Source organism: Melanostigma gelatinosum, assembly GCF_949748355.1.
Source record: "Melanostigma gelatinosum genome assembly, chromosome: 19".
In the NCBI taxonomy this organism is placed as follows: Eukaryota; Metazoa; Chordata; class Actinopteri; order Perciformes; family Zoarcidae; genus Melanostigma; species Melanostigma gelatinosum.
In genome coordinates, this window is record NC_136652.1 from 17,977,626 (window position 1) to 17,988,243 (window position 10,618).

The following is a 10,618-nucleotide window of genomic DNA, read 5'->3' on the forward strand; positions in this document are numbered from 1 at the left end:
AATACATCACATAACTACACACGAGACATAAAATAGGTGCTAAAACATTTTTTCAAAGACTTTTATTATACTTTTACAATCGTTTTCCTGAGATTTGTCAGTCTCATACCAAACTTCAAATATGTCCAAAGCCTGATGCTATAACAACCTAGTAATTTAGGTGCTGTTTATTTCCTAGACGCTCCTATAGGTGTTTGCATAATAACAACCGTGTGATGTCATGCAGATAAGTGACAGTTGTGCAGCATTACCTACATACTTATTGGACGTCCTGGCAAGACACATTTCATACATATTTGATACACGGCCACATTTTGTTTATCTGTATACATTGTTAAACTTCTATATTTCGGAGTTATACTAATAACACAACCGCCTCTTCCGTCCATATGAGGATTATCTTCATAACGTGTTGTGGTGTCGTGGACAAACCATAGACTGTATGGGACCAGCCCATCAACTGGAAACATAATTGTGTACGCACCTGATTGGCTGACACATCTTTGCGGTGCGCTCATTGGCTACTGTCAAACCAAACGCGATGTGATTGGTCGAGCTGCGAGAATAGGAAGTGTCGATCAGTAGTAGGGGCTTAACATGGACAGCTAAGTAGTATCTGGTTGATATAATTCAAAGGTTAAGCGTTTGCGTGTCGCTATTAAACTCGGATGTTTTGGAGTACCGAGAGGTACTGGTCAACCATTGTTTTGAGACCGAGGAGTTGCGTCTGTTGCATATATTGCGCTGTTTGGTTGGTCGTTTGTGTGGCTGTTAGCTTGTTAGCTAGCTGACGTTAAACGTCATTCAGCCAGGTACTACTCTGCTAACGTAGCTTAGCTTGTTCTACAGCTCACAGTAGCTCAATTTGAGCGTGTGTGTGAGTTTATTTATGCTACATATCAAAGTGCGACTCAACTGTAACCGAATGTTTGGCGATAGAAATAGCAGCAGCTACAGCTAACAGATTGTTAGCTTGTCAACATCAACAACAATGGGATATAAAAGGTGTTCTAAAAATGCAAGAACGGTATATATTTGGACCATTCTGCTGATAGTCTTCGTCAAAGAAATAACAGCTGGTGAGTATGCTATATAACGGGCTAATATCAGCGTCTGACGTTATGTGTCTGAAACTGTTGCAAGCAGCTGTTTTATATTTAGCTAACAGCTTTTTTTCCATCTCAAGTTTACACTGTGTTTACTCCTCTGCCGTATTAATACCTTTCAGATGAAGAGCAGCATGGGAATGACGGACCAGAGCTAAAGGTACGCCATGAGGCCATTTGATATTGGTCTTTGAGTTAAAACCCTGAGGCCGAATGACTTGATACCTGTTAGAAGTGTACATGTGATGGGCAGCAGAGGGGTGTCATCTGCTACCAAACAAAAAGCTTCTATTCTCTTGTACTTCTAAAAACAATAAAGAAATAGTGAGGAGACAACAGTGTTTCATGATCATCCATAAAAATCATAAAGCCACTTGAAACAAATTTGTGATTTGTTGAATTGTTCTATATAAATAAGATTTACTTGACTTGTAGGACAACCTATTTTAATATGCAGTATGATTCTGTTACTTTACAATAACTTCTTGATCGTCCCGCCAGTCTTACCATGATCCGGACTCTGAAGAGGAAGACGTCCGTTTGGCGTCTGAAATCGTGGCCAGTGCCTCTGTGACCTCGGGTCATGAAGTCTCCCAGCCGGAGGAGGAGAAACAGTCACCGGCGGAGGAGAAACAGTCACCGGCGGAGGGACTGGAGGGAGAGGAGAAGGAGGACCTGCCTGAGCAGCCTCCTCCGGTCCAAGAGGAACCTAAAGAGGGTAAGGTAACTCGCATTCGAGCTCAAGCAGTGAGCCGTAGACACTTCATGCAGTCGGAAAAAAGAAATGCATGTTAATTTAGAGTATTGTTGTATTGGATGTCATGAATCGAGTTCTGCTCTGCGTTTTCTGGCCAGTATTTGTTGTCTTGGCTTGTGTATGTGTCTTCAAATGTCTGTGTGGGACAAAGAGCATGAGCTGGTGGTAGCATACTGACTTTTGAGTGGTTTTGCCTGTCCAATCGCTGGCTTTACTGACTCCTCAATGCTGTGAGGTTTCACATCTGTTTTTGAGAATGAAGACTGCCCTGTCTTATTTCGTGACTTTCGTTAAGTCTCGACATGTTGACCTGTTTTCAGTATTGCTGACTCCGAGCAAAGACGTTTGTGGTTTCAGGGCAGCGCTTAAACCCCCATGAGAAATGAACAGCTCCCTGCACCTGTGGCTCCTCTTGCAGCCGGTTACATCATATTACTTGGAGATTGTTAGTAATTTCCCTGCAGTATAACATGAAGTTTGTATGAAGATGGTTTTTTTTAAACTTATATTTATTAGCACAATGGACGTGACAATTTCTTTGGCACGTTTTAAAAAAGATTGTTATTTACAATCTAGACAAAATATTATGAACAGACACAAAATGGAGAGAAAGTATATACTGATGGGATGATACTGGAAAGGTTCTGTTTCATAGTGTGTTTCTAAGAAGCCCATAAGCATGTTCCAGTAGCAACTCAGGCCTTTAGTTTTAAGAAAGGCTGCTGCTCATAACAGATCTAGATAATCCTCCAACTAGTGACTTATTACAAAGCAGGAAGGATTGCACGCTTACCAGTGCATTCCAGCGTGAAAAGATGGTTTGTAGGAAATGAGCAAACCGCAGGACAAACTGGGAAATTTGCATGTAGCATTTAATTCATAACGGAAACTACCTTCGACCCAAAACAATGTGTGCTTCTGGGCATTTCCACAACAGATGTAAAAAGCTGGTTTTTGGTTTGTCCGTTCTGGGCTACTGTAGAAACATGGCGGTGTAACATGGCGGCTCCGTGAACAGGACCTGCTCCCTATGTAGATATGAACGGCTCATTCTAAGTGTCTCTACTCTATCCCACAAAAGTTTTTTTTTTTTATACATATTGCATTTATAATTTTATATGTTCTCATTCCATATTAAGTTGTTTTTTGTCTAATATAACTATATTTGTTATTACAGTTCCTGTGGTGAATGGAGGCACAGCCCATGGAGAGCCCTGCAGCTTCCCCTTCCTCTTCCAGGGGAAGGAGTACTCGGACTGTACCACTGATGGACGGGGGGATGGACGGCTGTGGTGCGCCACAATCTATGACTACGACCAGGAGAAGAAGTGGGGTTTCTGTGAGAGTAAGTCTTCAACCCGGCTGTCAAAGCAAATGTGACAAATGTATACTTACCTTTGGTGTCCGGTTTTGAAGCTTGAATACAGAGCTAATGTTCAGTGATTATTATAAACTACTGATGATGGAAACCACCATGACAGCACATCACATTTTCATTTCAAGAACTACTTTTGCGTGCCCCGTCTGCTGCCAAAGTTTCTGGTTTCCATCTGTCTGTTCATTGGCTTCTCCTCTCTTTCCCTTAGCGGAGGAGCAGGCACAGCAGAGGCTGCAGGCCGAGGAGGCTGAGGAGCAGTATCAGACGGTCCTGCGCATGCTCAATGCCACCACCAGGAGGACCCAGAGGAAAGAGTGAGTTATTCCATTGGTTTTCATCAACCTGCTTTTAGAAAATGTCATCCTATTATGTGACCTGAATCAGTCCACATAATTGGATTTGTAAATGTGCCTACAACTGTTTTATGTGTGCTTTATTACACCATGACTTATATTAGCACATCCTTTATTTGCTTTAGATGTCATGTCAGTACTGTTTGTTATGTGCACATAATTTTCATTCGTCTGTGTCAATCTGACTTCACTCACGGCACATTTTTTTTTTCTTGGCTTACCCAAACCACACTTTCAGATTGTACGAAAAGCTGCTGAAAGTAGCAGAGCAAGGCCACCAGAAAGCCATGGAGAAGGTGGCGTATGCCATGCTGTTTGGAGACTACATGAGCCAGAACGTGACCAAGGCCAAAGGCATGTTTGAGAAGCTCGCCATTGAGGGCTCGCCTAAAGCTCAGACGGTAAAGATCTCAACCGAAAATGTTAATGTGTCACTGAAGTAAAGAGGAGAAAAGCCTCTTATCAAGTTATTATTTGTGCTTGGAGAGTCAGTTGTGTAATGCTGTAATTGCTTTGTTTTCTTTCCTGTAGGCTCTTGGCTTTTTGTACGCAGCAGGACTTGGAGTTAACTCAAGTCAGGCGAAGGTATTGTTTTATGTTCTGTAGGACTGCATAAAATCATGTTTGTGTCTTTGTCCAACAATTGTTGACATCTTACCTGCGTTCTGTGTTCGTCAGGCCCTGGTTTACTACACTTTTGGCGCACTGGGGGGAAACTCGGTTGCTCATATGATCCTGGTGAGGTGATTTGTCAGTAGAGCAGTTTGCAGTCCTGTTATTTCTTAGTGTGCATTAACAAAAAAGACATTTCCTCTTGTTTCATTAGGGATACAGATACTGGGGCAGTGTGGGTGTTCCCCAGAGCTGTGAGTCAGCACTGACACACTACAGACTTGTTGCAAATCAAGGTGAGCATTCCTTTAATATGATATTAAAGTGTGGACTGTCTGGTTGTTCTTACACAAATAACCTGATCAAAACTCTTTCTCTTCCGGCTGTTTTTTTTTTCTCCACTTTCCTCTCCGCCACCGCCTTCTAGTGGCCAACGATGTGTCCCTGACCGGGGGCTCGGCGGTGCAGAGGATCAGGCTGCTGGATGAGGTGGAGAACCCGGGATCTACCAGTGGGATGCTGGAGGAGGACTTGATCCAGTACTACCAGTTTCTGGCTGAGAAAGGAGATGTTCAAGCTCAGGTAAACTAATGTCCTCATCAATAAGTGTCAATCAATGCAGCAACTATATCTATATATAGATATATATATATTTATAGTACGAGTTGATATCACCTTCCCATACCGTCCATGCATCTTAATGTAATGACTTGGTTACAGCATATCTTCTGCCAAGTTTTACAGTTTCTGTTCATGAAGTTATTAAAAGACTAAGCAGCCGTTGACAATGGTCATAATCACAGTTTTTTGTGATGTGTCCAACACTATTCACTTTGTATGCAAATATCTACAATACTACATAATAACACAATACTAAATATGTGAAGTGAATAAGGTTCCTTGTTTCTGCTGATAGGTGGGATTAGGTCAGCTACACCTGCATGGAGGACGTGGAGTAGAACAGAATCATCAGGTGACTTTCTTTGTTCAAAGATGGATTTTTAAGTGTTTTTCATTTTTGTTTTTGCACCATTAAATGTGTTTCCTATGCTGCTATCCAACAGAGGGCGTATGACTACTTCAACCAGGCTGCAAATGCAGGGAATACACACGCTATGGCTTTCCTCGGGAAGGTGGGTCCTGTGGTGACCTTTTGTCTCTCTATCGGCCTGTGGGAAAGAGATTTGTTTGTTTGTAATAGTCAGTTTTATTACAGTTCCTTCTGCTTTTTACACTGACAAGCTTGCTGGTTCCTGTTTCAGTTCTCTATTTGTAAACATGATAAATATGTCTCCCGTACTGTGTGACAACTTGAGGGGAAGCAGTCAGCGGGTTGGAGAGCTGTTCTAAATTGAATCCAAAATAAACAAGGCCAAGTATTTGGCATTACTGTTCGAACCGAGGGCGGTGCAGTGCATTTCTTTTTCCGGCGGTGCGTCAAGTTTTTGATTTCACGCCTTCTGTCCTTTTAGATGTACTCTGAAGGCAGCGAGTATCTCCCTCAGAACAACGACACGGCCCTGCAGTACTTTAAGAAGGCCTCTGACTTGGTAAGAACGAAGCTGCAGCCTCATGTCTGTTATCTCTCTCTGAACTGGGTCATTTACATTCTAGTGTTCGTATGAGCATTCATCACATCAGTTATTCTTTGAGAGAAAGCAGCAGTCCGAATACCTCTGGAGAGGAACAGCTGTTACTCTACACACTGATACCTCAGAGCTGACCTGTGTTATTGAGTTGTTCAGTTGCTTTGAAGCAGTCCTTTTCATTTAGGTGTTGCTTGTTTTAATCCAGGGTAATCCAGTGGGACAGAGTGGCCTCGGCATGGCCTACCTATATGGGAGAGGTGTCCCAGTGGTAAGAAACCTTTACACATTTCAATGCTTTTTAAAACATCAGCAGACATCAGAGCGGCCGCTTAAAAGTTGTTTGATTTTGTGTCTTCAGAACTATGAGCTGGCACTGAAGTACTTTCAGAAGGCAGCGGAGCAGGGCTGGGTGGATGGACAGCTCCAGCTGGGCACCATGTATTACAGTGAGTGATAGAGCCGAGTCTGTGTGTCTGTGTGTTTGCAGTACACCTTTGTGTCATGGCCTCCTGTCAGAGGGTTATCCTTGTTGACTAGAATACTTCTTTTCTCCTCCATTTGATTGACTGTTTGTCTTTCTCTCCTTCCCGTCGTTCCTCAGATGGCATCGGTGTAAAGCGTGATTACAAGCAGGCACTCAAATTCTTCAACCTGGCCTCACAAGCAGGCCACATCCTGGCCTTCTACAACTTGGCCCAGATGCATGCCACTGGTACCGGTGTGATGCGCTCCTGCCACACCGCTGTGGAGGTGAGGCACCCTGGAGCTCCAGCTCTAGTCTCGGTTGGTTGATCATCGTGTTTCACTGTTGCATACCGTAGACCCGGTTTATATCTCTGTCTGTCTGTATCTCGGTTGCAGCTGTTCAAGAACGTGTGCGAACGCGGTCGCTGGTCGGAGCGTCTCATGTCGGCCTACGGCAGCTTTAAGGAGGGCGAGTCTGATGCGGCGCTGGTCCAGTATCTGCTGCTGGCTGAGCAGGGCTACGAGGTGGCCCAGAGCAACGTGGCCTTCATCCTGGACCAGAGTAAGAGACGCCAAGGCATTAGTATCAAGTGAAAAGCACATACGCTTAAAATGCAAACATGCATTCTCACCTTCTGACTGTTTTCTTTGTACGGATTGTTACAAGCAGAAGGAGTGAGGATCTTCACTGAGAATGAGACCTACCCTCGTGCTTTGCTCCACTGGACAAGAGCTGCAGCACAAGGTGAGTCCACGCACTCTGTGATTGGTTTACACGCAGAAAAGCAGCTGCGTTTGTCCGTTCAATCTTGCGCTTAGAGTGAGAGTTGATGCATATGGTCATCGTTCCCAGGTTACACTGTGGCAAGGATCAAACTAGGGGACTACCACTTCTACGGCTACGGGACAGATGTGGACTATGAGACGGCCGTCATCCACTACCGACTGGCGTCCGAGCAGCAGCACAGCGCCCAGGCCATGTTTAACCTGGGCTACATGCATGAGAAAGGCCTGGGCATCAAACAGGTGGGCGCAGAGTTACACCGGTGACTCTTAGAGCACCAGCTTGCTTTTAATGCTTCACTCGTCTCCACTCGGTCACATTGATTTATGCAGAGTGCAGTTAATGTATTCATTGGACTGAGAATTGTTTCATGTGCTACTGCAGGACATCCATCTAGCTAAGCGTTTCTACGACATGGCCGCTGAAGCCAGTCCCGATGCCCAGGTTCCAGTTTTCATGGCCCTGTGCAAGCTGGGCCTGGTTTACACTCTGCAGTACCTGCAGGATTTTAATGTGAGTACAGCATCTTCAATTCTAAAGCTGGACCTGTGACAATTTGGCTTGGAGATACAAGGAATTGTAATTCAACCAAGTTGAGAGCTACTTCATCAGAGGGAACTGAAATGAATCTTTGTCCTCTGTCCTCTCTCCTCGTCTGCCTTTTGGTTCCTGTCAGTTAAAGGAGCTGATTACTCAGGTGGACCTGGACCAGCTCTTCGGCCCGGAGTGGGACCTCTACCTCATGACCGTCATCGCCCTGCTGCTCGGCACAGTCGTCGCCTACAGGCAGCGCCAGCACCAAATCATGGTTCCCCCTCGACCACCTGTCCCAGCTCCAGCGCCCCCGCCCAGACCACCTCAGGAACAGTCGCAAGCCGAGGCCGAGCCCCAGGTTCAGGAAGAAACGCCGGCCCAGGGACCGGCCCAGGAGGAAGAGGAAGAGGAGGAGGAGGAGTGAGAGACGGCCAGACGGAGCGAGGGCAGTGAAAGACGGACAGGAGGCTCTGCCAGCCCGCCCCGCGGAGCAGCTGGTGCTTACCAGCTGAATACCTGCCAGTCTGAGCGCCTCTCTCACTCCACGCGCTAAAAGACGACTTAAGACTACTGCTGAACTGTGCAGTCTGACGACTCCCTTTCTCCATTTAAAATGTGCTGATCCTGTGCTGAAGAGAGACAGTGGGGGGTGTTACGGACAATGCTACAGATCAGAGTGTTGAGAGCATAACACAGACTTGGGACCTGCTAGTCTGTGACTCAGGATACTGCCAGAAGCACCCGCGTCCTCACCGCGGAACAAAAAAAACATCCTTTTGGTTTCCCGATCAAAGGCAGACTAATCTACAATGTGCATTAGTGTCTTCTCACTTTCCCTTTTTGAGAACATCACTCTGCCTCAATCCTAATTTAGAAAAATAACAGGCAGGAACATTCAATTCAAATCATTTTATTTGCTAGTTGGTTTAAAAAAAGTCATGTTTTTTCATGTTTTCATCTTTAATTTTAGACCCTTTTTTCAGGTAATTTTACTTAATTTTTGCATTAATTAGTTACTTGTTTGGTTGATATGTTGAGTCGGTACTTTTTCATACCTGCAATTCACAGAGATCAATTCACGTTCATTCAACATTAGTAACGGTGCTCAATCTGTCATTAGTACGAGAACCTGTTGAGCAGTTCACTGTAACCAATGGAAGAGCTCTACCGGATAGATCGCTTCATCTTGAGCTCACACGTTGATGTTCTCAACACGGCAGACTCGAAGGATGAGAAGCCGCTGAAGTCACAGTCACTAAGCTGTCAAAAGAGTCGTAATCATACAGACGCTTCTTTCACTCCCCGAGCACAGTGAAACAATCTAAAGAGAAGAACTGATGCGTATGAAGAGTGCAGTGAAAGGGCACGGAGAACAGATTTTGAAGATGTATGTTGGTGTGATAAGTTTCCATCGACGGGCTTTGGTTTCATTCTCGTGGTTGGTAGCGCAGTAGTTCATCCGCCTTTCTCTTTTAGTTCATTAAGCCTCGAGTTAGCTGAGGCGCAAATTGGAGCAGCCTTAAAGATGGCAGCACCTCAAGCTCTCGATTGTTTCTACATTGCAGGAAGTGGATGAGTTGTGCGCGTGTGTGTGTGTGTGTGTGTGTGTTTGGTTATACAACTTCAGCTGTTGTGAGATTTATTTTTTTCGCCCCCTCACCAAAAGTCCATGCTGGAGCGCTGCCAACACTTTTCAGCTAAGATGGACCTAAATCTGAGAAATGAGGCCACGGTGAGGCCATACAGTATTCATCAGAACTAAATTAGAATCTTCTTTTTTTTTTTTTTTAACACATGCATTTCTCTTCTTTTTTTCCTCCCAAAGTCCATTTGTTCATCTCCACAGTATGTGCTTGTTGTTGTTCAGAATCTGACGATTCGCCTGCATGAAGTGTATGAAGTCAAAAAGGACGATCAGAAATGATTCCAAACTGCATTCACACGTCGACACAACTCACAATCTGTCTAAAACGAAACACTGGTCAAGAATGTCGAGAAGACTGCATTTTTACCATCGCAAATACAAGTTTATAAATAAATGATATATGGATATTTACTGGTTGTTCTGAATGTTTTCTTCGTCGTTTGTAAATGACGACCCTTGTAATGTCGACTGTCTGAACTCTTTGCTGTTGTTTGGAGGTATTGTGTTGCTGACGTCGATTGAATGGCTCTCGTGGACCTGCGGGTCGTCACTCGGCTTTAGGGGGGGGGGAGAGACAAAGTGACAGTGCTGTGAAGCCGAGCATCACATTGTGCAGGCTGCAGGGGCGACCCATTGACCGGCCCGCACGCACTACTATGGAGCGGCTTTGGATCGCTGTGGCAACATGTCTGCTCACGTCCTGCTCTGTCAAAGGTAAGTGCTAGAACCAGCACACGTGAGGCTGTGTCTGTCTTTACTGTCACATCAGCCTCTGAAACGGGGCCTATTTTACACAGATTGTTTATGGTGGGTATAATATTAGAATATGATGACAAAAGAATTTATATAATTCAATAACATTAAAAAAGAAATGCAATTATTTTGCTGTAAATGTCGATTATGTCGACTAACATGCTAAGAAGTGTCTGGGCCATTTGAAAAGTTTCAGATGGACACTTCAGCAATAATCCTCTTGAAGGCAACGACTGGTGGTGGGAGTATGAGGAGGGGATACGACACTACAGCAAGGAGGCGCTCAACAAGGTACCATGTACACCCGGTTCAGCACTGAACATTAAAATACTGTCGCTAAAAAGAAATCTCCTCGCAGAGTGCTTGTTTAAATGACAAACTATATTGAAAATCAAATAACTGAAGAACAGACTTTGACTGAGAAATGTATTGAAAAGACAAAATGAAAACTACAAAAACAATATGAGTATGTAACAATGGATAACTTACTTTTAATATAAGCGGCAGGTTACATCATGGGCACAATGAGCAAAGCTGTGTCAGACTGAAGGGTCAATGAGTGAAAAAGACAAGATGTAAAGAGAGATTAACTGCCTCATGGGACACATTCCATCAGTACCTGAAAACAGCAGATTTAACCTG

The 10,618-nt window shown here is 44.4% G+C and overlaps 1 protein-coding gene across 2 annotated transcripts; it reads left to right on the forward strand.

Annotated features, from left to right (window-relative positions):
• The first annotated feature begins 591 nt into the window (after window positions 1-591).
• Window positions 592-9,628, forward strand: LOC306793676 (protein sel-1 homolog 1-like). Of its 2 annotated transcripts, none has more exons than XM_079291385.1 (21): window positions 592-1,079; window positions 1,229-1,266; window positions 1,608-1,824; window positions 3,041-3,208; window positions 3,450-3,555; window positions 3,833-3,995; window positions 4,126-4,179; window positions 4,273-4,332; window positions 4,421-4,502; window positions 4,634-4,788; window positions 5,123-5,179; window positions 5,271-5,339; window positions 5,679-5,756; window positions 6,001-6,063; window positions 6,154-6,241; window positions 6,397-6,545; window positions 6,657-6,822; window positions 6,928-7,005; window positions 7,114-7,286; window positions 7,429-7,557; window positions 7,721-9,628. In XM_079291385.1, the coding sequence occupies exons 1-21, from the start codon at window positions 992-994 to the stop codon at window positions 8,000-8,002; spliced, it is 2,463 nt and encodes an 820-aa protein (XP_079147511.1). In that variant the 5' UTR covers window positions 592-991; the 3' UTR covers window positions 8,003-9,628. The 2 variants fall into 2 exon arrangements, with proteins under 2 accessions (XP_079147511.1, XP_079147512.1); XM_079291386.1 differs by having other exon boundaries at window positions 6,931-7,005.
• The last annotated feature ends 990 nt before the right edge of the window (window positions 9,629-10,618 follow it).

Coding starts and splice junctions, on each gene's coding strand:
- LOC306793676 (XM_079291385.1), top strand. CDS start 992: ATGGGATATAAAAGGTGTTCTAAAAATGCAAGAACGGTATATATTTGG. Junction 1,080..1,228: donor CGTCAAAGAAATAACAGCTG/GTGAGTATGCTA, acceptor AATACCTTTCAG/ATGAAGAGCAGCATGGGAAT. Junction 7,558..7,720: donor AGTACCTGCAGGATTTTAAT/GTGAGTACAGCA, acceptor GGTTCCTGTCAG/TTAAAGGAGCTGATTACTCA.